The following is a 12,317-nucleotide window of genomic DNA, read 5'->3' on the forward strand; positions in this document are numbered from 1 at the left end:
GTCAGAGCTGGTGAAAACAGCTTAAAATATCTGTATAAACAGATTATTTGTTTCATACTTTGTATTTTTATAATGTTATGGTATAGTGTGCTCTGTTTGAAGTAGAAGAAGCCATGCTAATGGTCTGTTTAAAGTATTCTGACACTGTCTTGAGACATCCAAGTCTCTGCCTTCATTAAATGTTTATTGTCAACACTTCAGTGAAAAAAAAGTCTTGTGTAAGTGAATTTCCACTGCTGGATGCTGTCAACACTTTGTTCTATTCTGATCCGCGTGTACAAAAGTTTGTATACATTATGCTGAAGTGAAGAGAGGCAGAGATTTAGTGATCTATAATTAGTTACCAAACAAACTTTTGTTAGTAATTCGGTTTACATCATGACCATAATCAAGGACTAAGCTATGTATATCGGCGCCTTGTCTTCTTTCCACGCAGCCTGTGGAAAAAAAAAAAAAAAAAAAAAAAAAAGAGATGTATTCATCTTGACACGCTATCCTCTTGTCAAGGAACGTATTTATTAAAAGTAAATAAATAAATAAAAACCCCAAACCCACAGCTTTTACACGCTTTAGCTTTCGCTTACACTTTTAACTTGCTTTCTTTTACCCGGGCGAGGGATGCGCATATGCCTTTATCCCCTCCCGCACCTCGGCGGTCTCAGCATGAGCCGTGTGTCTGCGGCGCAGCGTCTGTCCGGGCTCCCGCTGCTGGACCCGGGCTGGGGTCTGTTTGTCCCCGCACCAGGAACCGCTCCCTGCTGCACCCTGGGCGAGCCGGAGGGTCGCTCGTCGTTCCCACCGAAGGAGACTATTTCGAGACTTTTATCACTCGCATGTGAAAATCGGTGCGAAGTTGCAATTTATCTTCAACGCAGCAGCGCAGTGTGTCTTTTTCTGGTATTTAATTTTGATACAAAACCTTTCAAACACTTCAGTCCTTGGAGTGATCAACGTCTTATGACATCAGATTTTTTAAAGTAATTCACCCCCCTTGCTTCCCGATATGTTTGGGTTTTTTTGTTTGTTGCTTTTTAAAGAGGTGCTTAAAAACTTCCCCTCCCAGAATTAGAGACGCTTTGGCACACTTAGGTGAGCAGGCTGAATGAGTTAAAACATAGTTCAAAGGAGGACTCCTGCTTTCCCAGAGACCAATTTGGGAAGCAGATTTTGCATGCGCAGCTGCCCCTGGACGATCAGCCATCGCTCCCGGGCAGGGTTTGGCTGGTGACATGGCTGTAAATAAACCCGCACGGGTATAGCAGACCGGGCTCTTCGGCCCCGTCCGCCCGCGGAAACACCGCGCTGAGTCCCGCTTAAAGTTGCGTCTCAAACTAGGGGGAGAAAAGCCGGCCCACGGGGGCAGGGGGGAATGAGGACGGTGAACATTCCGCGGCCCCTCTGCCCACCCCCCACCCCGCGGAGGCAGTCCCCGCGCAGGAGTCGCGGTGGGGGCCCCCCACTGACTGGCGTTGCTGTCGGCAGTGCGAAAGCAAAAGCGGAAAGTGCGCGGCTCTGCCCGCTGGGCTGTGCCTGCCCCTGCCTGCCCCTGCCTGCTCCCAGCCGCTGCCGGGGCCCGCCGGTGCAGGAGACACTTTCTGCTGCTGTTTCTTCAAAGATTTATGTGTGACATCCTATTTTAAATTAACTTTTGGGCCCTGGGTTTCATTCATCCACCTATGCAGCCACTCACCCGCCCGCCTACCTATCTGTCTTGCAGTGATGCGAAAGAGACTGGTTTGTAGTTGTACCACCTCGGTACCATCTCTGGGACCTACATATTCAGCTGACCGATATATTCATCTACTGCTTTTTTCCCAAACTGAGCCTCCTTCAGGTGTGAAGGGGTTGTGAAGGAGGGAAAAAAAAAAACACACCGCTGCCCAAAAGCGGAAAGGGAAACGGGGAGGGGGGTGGGGGGGAGGTTCGTGAAGCACGCCTCCCATCAAGCTGTCTTGACAACAATTACTAAAGTTTTTAATTAGCCTCTTGTTATAATTCATTTTATTAATTTTCCAAATCTCAGCCCATGAATTATTAACGGCGGCTCCGTAATTGTGTTTGCGGCGGCGCACGTGATGGCGGCCGCGACTCGCCCCGCGTGGGTCCCCTCCGCGCCCGCGCTGGGGAAGGAGCCCAGGCAGCAGCCGGCTCCGATGTTTTATCAACCTTTAAATAACATAATTACCGATAATCAGACGCTCGTCTGGCAGGTGGAAACAGGTTCCCAAGCGGGTTGGAATTCTGCTGCTGATCTTTTAAAAATCAATTAGGCTTTTCTCCGCTTTGGAATCAGCAGGTAAATATAATAAAGCTCTACCAAAAAAAAAAAAAAATAGTGCCGACTGAAAAGCGAGACATAAATAACTGGAGGGATTTAAAATCGTTTGGGAAATGCCAGAATAACACAGGGCAACAGCGGCGGTATCAGGGTTTATGCGCTCAAGTCCGTCAGAGTTAAAATAATTATCTTTCGACAAATCTATCTCTCTTCTGAGGAAAGGGGGGACACGGGAAGGCGGGAAAGGAGGCACATAAACCATAAAATCTGTGCTGTAGGACACTTCATTCCCCTTCTGGGGAGCCTTTTTTACTTGTTGAACCGGGACCGAATTAGTCTTAATATCACAGGAGAGTAAAAATCAATACGATCGTGGCAGTGGGTGTCTGTTATTCACTTATGATCGCCTAATCTAAGTTGAAAGCAAGCGGTGAGCAAGTGTTAAGCAGAAATTCCAGGAGCCAGCCCGGGTCTTGCGGACTTAGGACTGGAAAAAACACATCAGGAAAGCGACGAGATACCTCAGGTGTAGAGAAAAAGGCCATTGAAGGAACGACAGCAGCGAAATGTCCTCGGCAATGGTCACAGATGCTGAACTGCCTGAAGGGCCGGAGCCATCGGAGGTGACACCTGCAGCGGCCTCGGCCCGAGTCACAAGCGGGGGCGGAAAATGTCTATTTTTATGGTCACAAATTGCACTTCTGTATGCAGGAGGTTGTATATTGTTGGGAAATAAATGCGAACGTGTGTTCTGCCTCGTTGACTTTTCTCTCTTACTTTTTTTTTTTCTCGGATGTAAAAGTTTTATCAGTCCTTAGGTCAGACCTTATAAACAGGAATATAAACCCTTTTCTTTCTCTCTCTCTCTCTTTCTTTCTTTCTCCTTTTTTAGTGAGGCATTTATTAATAAGGTCTCATGAGTATTTAATAGTTTTATGAACTATTCAGATCTCATCCGACGGAAAGCAGGACATTCCGGTTTTGCACAGTTTCCTACCATGAAAAATAGGAAACTCTGCAAAGCTTTTATTTTCACGATCTGTTTTATTAACATATTATTTTTGCTTTGTACTCGATAAGGATTGTACTTATTACAAAACAAACTCCTTAACTTTTCAATACATACATCGGTCATTACTGTATAATACAAATGTGGTATCGCTTGTAACATTTTAATCGTTTGGGGCAGATGAAGGAAAAAAACCCAACATTTGTTATTGTTTTTATTTGTTCATTCCTGACTCTCCAAAAATGATATGCGGTAATACTTTTCTATAAAATAATATTTTTACAAATGCATTTATTAAAAATTCTGATGACATTTCAAGTTAATAACAACAGAAACGAGTCAATTTCTGGTGGACGAGTTCTATGGGTTTTTTAAAAAATACCTTTAGTGCTTTTTTCTTAACATCAACAGTTGTTTAAAATCACAGCTTTTTGAACGTATTATTCTTTTCTGAACATCACGCTTCCTTGATTCACAGATTTACCGGCGAAATTAAAAAGATTTGGCTAAAATATGTCTACAGAAGAAATAATCCCAGCTATTAAGTAACTTTTTACATTTGGCATCTGATCTAGTCACAGGTCATCAGAAAATAGAAAGAGGTTCTTTGATCACTTGAAGCAGTAGGTGGCATCCTATACGTTCCTAATGAACAATTGCAGTTACAACATCAGGAGAGATCAGTTTACGATTTTCATATTTATTAACCCAAAATAAAAAATAAAGTATCTTGTTACATAATTAAGTGCAATTAGGCCAGTCAGAACAACATATAAACCTGAAACCACCCAAGCTTTTCTTCTTTATACATATTTTGTAGGTGCATAATCCTTTCCAGCAAACTGAAAAGAAATACTTCAGAAGTCCTTCTTAAATTTTTACTTTGATTTATATTCTGCAGTTATAGAATAAACTTCAAGAAACAGACGCAGCTAATATATAGTTAATTTTATTCAGAGCACCGATTTTCACATAAGACCTATCTCAAAGTAATGATTTCTGGATTTAGCAGAAAAATACATCTCTCACTATTTTTTTTCTTTTTGGTAGAATTAGTCTTATCGTCTAGCGGCCACACTTTGAATTTACCAGCCGTGTCTTGGAAATATTTTTTTTTAAATGCACCCAATAATAATAATAACTATTCTGCTTTCACATTAGTTTTATTTGTAAGTATGCTGGGACGCATCTCCCTGTTGTATTTTGGCGTACAGAAATATTTCTGATAGAAATAAAAGTAATAAAGACACAACCAAGGAGAAAGCTCAGCAAACATACATGGACAGGTAGATTATTCAGTGAGACATTTCAGGATCCACACGTGGTTGCAGTTTGTAACCTTTTGCTTTTGTGCATTAAAGAAAATATTTACAATTGTCTTTCTTATATTTTTTTTCTTCTTTTTTTCTTTTTTTTTTTTCCCTCTCTTTTAAATCTAAATACAAGAACGTGACAAGAATGTTCGTGTTTTCGGTGAAAACAGGCAGTTAAACTGTGAAATTACACCATCCACAAAAGATTCTACCAGAAGCTAGTCTATTTAGTGCTCAGTTTCAAAATGCATAGAATGTTTGCGCTGCAAACAATGATACATAAATTAATAATAATAGTAATAATATAAATAGTTAAATAAATAAATAAATAAATAATATCGAGACTTTATAATGGATCTTTCTATGCCTTCTTTTCTTTTATTTTATTTTTTTTAATTTTTTTTTTTTTTTAGATCGTGCATAATTTCAGACTATTGTTTGTTTTGGTTTAAACAGGAGGGTATTTTCTTTTCAGAAATTCCTTATTACTTGAAAGCCTTAATAGTCCTTCGTCAGCAGCTAGAGCCAGCAATGGCTTCTGCACGTAGCTGGCGTTTTTTTTACCTAACAAGCTCTGATTTTTTATTTTCAATCCGCGAGATACATAATGCACCTTGATGATTAGTAGTAGTACCAGCATCGCTACTACGGAATAACATCATCGCTTCCAATCCGGGAGACCGTGATAGTGCAAATCGAACCCCTCCACACACCCCTAAATGTCATCTTCTACCTAATACTTATTATTGACAATAAACGATTTTTAAGCCCAAATGGAGTGGGGTTTTTTGCGTGTTTGTTCGCAATATGCAGACCCCTCAGAAACAAATGCCATTTCAAACCTTGCACTGGTGATTTCTTTTGCCTTTTGGGTGCAATAACCCCGAGCTCTCGGGGGAAACCAAGGCAGGACCTTTTTCCCCACCGCAGCCCGTTGCTAACCTAAATCCAGCATATTTGGCAGAGGTGCCGGGAGGCACGGGGTGGGGAACAGGGTGGGGAGGAGAGGGAGGGGAGAGGACATAGTTAACCACGAGCCTTAATGAGTCTGAACATACTCTTTCGAAGAGCATCCCTGCTCGGGCAGTTTTGGCATCTATCTCCAGACACATCTCTGCAGAGACAGGGACCTGTCTTTAGACATAGATGGAAACGCAAACCGCGCAGGCGAGGGAAGAGAAACAAAGGGACCGTGGAGTAACTTTTTGTTTGCTTGTTTTCCTTGAACTAACTAGGATTATTGAGGCAACGGCGGAGAGGAGAGGGACCGCTCCCGAGCCTCGGGAGGTCCGGCTGTCCCGCCGGGCTGTGGCCACCGGCCCCACTCGCACCACTCTCCCGGCACAGACAAGACCCATCGTCAAAGCCTCGCGAAGAACCGCATTCGAGGAAAAAAAATAACCAAAGCAAACCAAAACAACAGCAACCAAAATTAAAAAAAAAAAAAAAAATCCAAACCCAAACCAACCAAAGAAAAAGACCCCCCACACCAAACCACCGCGGTCCTCATTCATTACCAAGCCAGGGAAAAGAAAGAAAACCAGAAAGCAATGAAAAGAGACCCAAACCAAACGTAGCGTCATCACCGACAGTTTCGCCTTCCGGGTTTGTTGGTCGATTTTGCTTTCCTTCGGAAAGTTGTGACTTAGGTTTCTCGGTTTGTGGTTGTTGCTGTCACGGTATTTATTGGTGTGTGTCTGTGTGTGTTTACGCTTTAAGTTGCTCTTTCTCCCGCTTTCTGTCGGGGGGTGGGGGGGCAGAGGGCGGGATGGGGCCGCAGAAATGACCCCCACGGGGTTCTAGAGCGTTTTTACCTCCTCTCTTCTCCTTCTCGTTGGTGTCCAAGTGTCTTTTTGTTTTAATAATTGATAGCGCACACCTCCCGCACGCCCTCCCCCCCCGCCCCGAGTACTTCACGTTTAATTTCTACATCGTCCCTTGGTCCCCAGGAACTTCCCACGGCGTCTCGGGCGACGGCGGCGGTGGGTGGGCGTCCCACAAGGCCCCGACCCGGCCCCCCCTTGTGCCCACGGTGCCCCCGGGTGCCAGGGCCGCCCCTCCCGCCCACCCCTAGTAGGTGGCGGAAAATTTCATCCGTTTCTGCTTCTGTCTCTGGTTACAAAACCAAACCCTCACCACGTTCTTTTTGAGGTCCAATTTCTCGGCGATGGCGGCGATCTTCTCGGACGAGGGCCGGGGCTGAACGGCGAAGTAAGCCTCAAGGGAGCGCTTCTCCGGGGCGGCGATGGAAGTCCGCTTGCGCTTCTTCTCGCCCCCGTTGAAGAGCTCGGGCTTGTTCATTTTCTCCCGCTGGGCGCCCTCGGCCTCCTCCAGCCAGGCCTGCAGGATGGGTTTGAGGGCGATCATGTTGTTGTGGGAGAGCGTGAGGGACTCGAAGCGGCAAATGGTGCTCTGGCTGAGGGAGCCCACCCCCGGGATCTTCAGGTTGGCCAACGCCGAGCCCACGTCGGCCTGGGTCACCCCCAGCTTGATGCGGCGCTGCTTGAAGCGCTCGGCGAAGGCCTCCAGCTCCCGCGGGTCCGTGTCCGAGTCGCAGATGGAGGCCAAGCCGGCCGCCCCCACCACCGCCGCCGCCGAGGCCACCTGCCCCGCGGCCCCGTGGTGCGCGGCCACCAGCCCGGGGTGCGGCAGCCCCGACGGCATGTTCATGGCGGCCGGGTGCGAGAGGTGGCCCAGGCCGTGCATGTGCGAGTGCGGGTGGGCCGAGGTGGAGATGAGGCCGCCGCCGCCCGCGCCGCCGCCGCCGCCGCCCCCGCCGCCGCCGGCCCCGCCGCCGCCGCCGCCCGCCCCGTCGTGGCCTCCGCCGCCGGCCCCGCCGCCGCCTCCGCCGGGCATGAGCGCCAGGGAGGGGGAGGTGATGTGGTCGAGAAGGTCGCCGGGCTCCAGAGCCTGGTGGTGGTGGTGGTGATGGTGGTGATGGTGCGCCAGGGGCACGGTGGAGGTGGAGGTGCAGGGTACGCTGTTCATGGTGTGGTAGGTAGCATCCGGCTTGAACGGGTGGCTCTTGCCCTGCGAGACGGCGATGTCGACGGCGGCCAGAGCCTCGGCCCGCGCCAGCAGGGTCTCATCGAGGCTGGCGAAGATATTGCTCTGCAGCTGCAAGGGACACAAAACAGAGCGGGGTGCGGGGAGAGGAGGGCAGGTGGGCGCCGGGGAGGGGGAAAGAGAGGAATCAAAGACCAGAGAGAGAAGGGGACGGTGCAGGGAATCGTGGGGTTGCGGGAGGATGAGGTATGCCGTGAGGAGGGAGGGGGGGAAAGTCGAAGGAGGGGAGCCCGGGAGGGGAGAGTGAGGTGGGCAAAGTTGGGGTGACAGTGCGGGGGGGAGCCGGCAGCAGTATGCGCGTTTAAAGGGGTACGGCGTGGGGAAGAGCCAAGTGAATGGGGGAAGCGGTGTATAGCAGGAGATAGCACGGGGATGGGAGGGGAGATAGGGGGTGCGGTAGAATAATAGGGGAGAAACCGAGAAGGGGAAGTAAAAGATGAAAAGAAGGAGCGAAGAGTAGAAAGGGCAAGCAGTTGGGGGTGAATGCGAAGGAAAAAAAAAAAAAGGGACGAGGGCGTGAAGGGAACGAATAAATAAGTACAAATTAAAAAATAAAACAAGAATAAGGAAAGAAAAAAGAATAGAAAGGAGGAGAAGGAGGAAGAGAAGAAGAAATGGATCTGTAACTCTCAGCTGGGGAATTATGTCAAACATAAGAGCACATAAAGCGCATTCCTTTTCAGAGGCCGAGTCATAAAAATTAATACAGAAAGTGGATGAAGTCGGAGACTCGTGTGAACACCGCTTTCAAAAAAGATCACAGGCGCTCAGATGATTGCAGAGGAAGACATGAAAAAAACATTAAGCGCCGCTTGTCAAAATGTGCCTCGCAGCGGTTTTTTTATTAATGCACATACACATACATGCAGTATACAGAAAAGAGAGAGAGAGAGAAAGAGTGTGTGCGTGTAAGAGAGAGAGAGAAAGAAAGAAAGAAAGAGGAGAGCTGCAGCTGCCTCTCCCTTACCGGTGGAGTTGGTAGACATGCTCTTCTTATTGCTTCCGAGCTGGAGTGTAGAGAGGGGTATTTGTGCTCAGGTAGGGTGGGATGCATGGCAAAATGCGGCTGTTTGCTGTTCATGGACATCATCTTGAAGGCTTGGCATGTAAATCCACAAACACTCCTAAAGTCGGGGGAAAAGTGCTCTCCGGGCGCTCTCCTCCTGCCGGGTGAAGCCGCGGACGGCGGCGGGTGGCGGAGCCGGTGGCGGCGGTGCCGCAGCGGACCCTGCCCCGCCGCCGCCGCTGCCGCGGTGGCCGGGGCTGGGGTGGGCGGGTGAGCGGGCGGCGAGGCTCCCTCCGGCCCCCGCCGTCTCACTCGGCTGCCTGCCGCTGCCCGGCGCCGGGCGCGCTGCGCTGCGCTCTGCCCGCACCTGAGCCCCGCATCCCGTGGCTACCGCCGGGCGGGCTCTCGCGAGAGCGCGACGGCTCCGGCTTTGACAGGCATCAGCTGTCTCCCCCCCTTCCTCCTCCTCCTCCTCCTTTTTCTCCTCCTCCTCCTTTTCCTCCCGCCGCCCCCGGTCCCTGCCTCCCCGCGCCTTGTTGCATCTCCCGCAGCCCTCGCCCGTCTCGCCGGGGCGGCGGCGGCTGGGCCGCTCTTATAGCGAGAGACGCCGAGCACCGGGCGGCTGCGGCACCTGTGGCTGCCACACGTGCGCGCTGCGCCGCCACCAGCGGGGCCCGAGGCGCCCCGACGGGGCGGGGATGGGCGGCGGGGTGCGGAGGCCGTGGGAGCCCCCTGGGCGGGGCCGGACTGGGTGCAGGAGGGCGCCGCTACCCGGCCCTCGGTACCGAAACACAAAGGTGCGTTGCCCCTGCCACAGCCGAGCGGAGAAGCGAGCCCGCGTTAGAGGTCCCTGCCTGCAGAAAGGGGCATCCTCCGGCCGCACCCCGCTACTTTCCAGAACCATACGCCAGTTGCTTGAGTAGAACCACATTGGTTCGAAGCACTCAGAGGCTACTGATTTCCACATAATTCCAGTCCCCACCACCCCGTGTAGTTCTGTTGCAAATATGTGGCGGCAGCCACTTCCCCCACGAGAAGCGTGTGCCGAGATGAAATTGTGTGTTTCCTCCTGGATTCCCAGCCAGCCCCCGCTCCCTGCCTGTGGGAGAAAACAAGTTTCACTGGCGTGGTCTGAAGCAGAAAACCACCACGTAGAGAATTTCCTTCCTTCCTTCCTTCCTTCCTTCCTTCCTTCCTTCCTTCCTTCCTTCCTTCCTTCCTTCCTTCCTTCCTTCCTTCCTTCCTCCCTCCCTCCCTCCCTCCCTCCCTCCTTCCTCCTTCCCTCCTTCCCTCCCTCCCTCCTTCTGTCCCTTCTTCTTTCTTTCTTTCTTTCTTTCTTTCTTTCTTTCTTCTCTCTTCTTCTTTTCTTTCTTTCTTTCTTTCTTTCTTTCTTTCTTTCTTTCTTCTTTCTTTCTTTCTTTCTTTCTTTCTTTCTTTCTTTCTTTCTTTCTTCTTTCTTTCTTTCTTTCTTTCTTTCTTTTCTTTCTTTCTTTCTTTCTTTCTTTCTTTCTTTTCTTTCTTTCTTTCTTCTTCCTTCCTTCCTTCCTTCCTTCTTCCTTCCTTCCTTCCTTCCTTCCTTCCTTCCTTCCTTCCTTCCTTCTTTCCTTCTTTCCTTCTTTCCTTCTTTCTTCTTTCTTCTTTTCTCTTTCCTTCTTTCTTTCTTTCTTTCTTTCTTTTTCTTCTTTCTTCTTTCCTCTCTCTCTTCCTCTCTTTCTCTCTTTCTACCTCTCTCTCTCTCTCTCTCTTTCTCTCCCTTCCTTTCTTCATCTTCTTCTCTCCTTTCTACTTTCATTGTCTCTTTCTTTCTTTGTCTCTCTTTCTATCTTTCTCTCTTTATCTTTCTTCTCTCTTTCTTATTTATTTCTTGCTCCCTTCTCTCTCTTTCTCTACCCGTTCTATGTGTCTTTCTGTCTGTCTTTTTCTTTCTCTTTCTGTCCTTTCCTCTTCCCCTCTTTCTCTTCCTCTTGCTAGCCAGGTACGTTTTATGTAAGGGATGAGTCCATTCCACCTTATACAGCCTGAAAAAAAAAAAAAAAAAAAGTAGTCTGGATAAATTATTCTTTCCCCTTCCTTCCTTCCTTCCTTCCTTCCTTCCTTCCTTCCTTCCTTCCTTCCTTCCTTCCTTCCTTCCTTCCTTCCTTCCTTCCTTCCTTCCTTCCTTCCTTCCTTCCTTCCTTCCTTCCTTCCTTCCTTCCTTCCTTCCTTCCTTCCTTCCTTCCTTCCTTCCTTCCCTCTCTCTCTTTTCTGTGTTTTATTATTTGAATACTTTTGCATTTGAATGAAATGGTTAATGAGTTACACTAGGATTAATAACACAGGATTGTTTTTATGAGTGATTCGGGGTTACTGTCCCGTTTTAGAACAGATTTGTTTTCTTTAAACTGCTTGTGAAGTTGGAGGAGAAACTGCCGAGGAGTGAATCTGCTGCTGTGCCTGTGGGATTAGTGTGAGTCCCCAGGGAACTGCTCTCGGTGAATCCTGCCCCCGGGGCACGCTGGAGCCGTCCCTCGGTCACCTACCAGCTGCTAGCGGGTGTGTTTCAGCAGCGCTGCCGGCAGGCAGGCAGCAGAGAGAGGCAGCGGGGTGTTCGGATTAGAGATGTGACAGCCTCGGAGAGCATCGGAATTACCCTGTTTCTCCTGAATGCCTCTTATTTATGCGCATAAACACATCCGAAAGGACACGCAGGCACACACACGCAAACCACAACCCCAGGTAAAGTCCACATTTGTCTTCATAAGCCTTTCCCAGCTCCTCATCCCGTTCGGGAGGAAGGAGGAATACTGCCAATTACTTGTGTGAAAGGGAGCCAGGTCTCCATCCATTACCGCGTCCCCTGGGGTGGCGGAATGCAACTTCATGTCTGAGGGGGCGAACTTGAAAGACACCGGTCAGAAGCTGGGTTGAGCTCTCCTTGTTTATCGAAATCATTGCATCAGAATAGCCAAATCATACTTTATATGGATTTTTTTTAAAGCCACATGACTTAGTCTAGCTATTTCTAAGCTACCATGCCTTGTTAAGAAAAAGCCTCTTGGGGAAGGGATGGAGAGGAAAAGGAAAGTGAGAGACACCACCAATTTTTGCCAAGTTGCTGAGCGGCCAGCTGCAGGAGGAAGGCCCAAGCAGTTTGCCTTTCCCTGCCAGCAGCGACAAGCCAGCCAGCAGCAGGCACCGCGGGGCTCCTTGGCCCATCCCGTCGGGGGAAAGAGGCAGAAATCCGGCTCACTTCCTTGCCCAGTGGAGGAAGGCGTGGGGCGGCGGCTCTGGCTGCTCCGCCTGGGATGCGGGGGTGTTTGTCTGCATGTCCCTACACGGTCCCTGCTCGCCAAGCAGCCGTCAGGCCAAGTTCGTCAGGTTTCCCTAAGGGAAAGGCTGAGAACAAGGGAAAATCGTGCAAGTGGCAAGAAAGGCCACCGGGGGCGGGATGGATTTATAGGTTAAGCGATGACCTGCCTCCCCATATGCCACCGGGTTTGCTTTGCCTCTGCGGTCGCGGTCTCTACCCGCCTCGACGCTGGGCTGGCAGGGGCTGGGGGCTACACGGGGACAGGCAGCCCGGGCCCCGGCCCTGCCCACGGCAGCAGAACGGGCAGTGCGGCAGCCCCGGCCCCACCGCACCGGCCGGAGCTGGGACAGGGGGCT

The 12,317-nt window shown here is 49.6% G+C and overlaps 1 protein-coding gene across 1 annotated transcript; it reads right to left on the minus strand.

Moving 5' to 3' along the window:
- Nucleotides 1–3,585: 3,585 nt before the first annotated feature.
- On the minus strand, nucleotides 3,586–9,520 carry POU4F1 (POU class 4 homeobox 1). Its single transcript, XM_013369248.3, has 2 exons — nucleotides 8,634–9,520; nucleotides 3,586–7,717 (listed from the first exon to the last, which is right to left on the minus strand). The coding sequence occupies exons 1-2, from the start codon at nucleotides 8,754–8,756 to the stop codon at nucleotides 6,671–6,673; spliced, it is 1,170 nt and encodes a 389-aa protein (XP_013224702.2). The 5' UTR covers nucleotides 8,757–9,520; the 3' UTR covers nucleotides 3,586–6,670.
- Between the last annotated feature and the right edge of the window lie 2,797 nt (nucleotides 9,521–12,317).

This window comes from Columba livia, chromosome 1 (genome assembly GCF_036013475.1).
Source record: "Columba livia isolate bColLiv1 breed racing homer chromosome 1, bColLiv1.pat.W.v2, whole genome shotgun sequence".
Taxonomy (NCBI): domain Eukaryota; kingdom Metazoa; phylum Chordata; class Aves; order Columbiformes; family Columbidae; genus Columba; species Columba livia.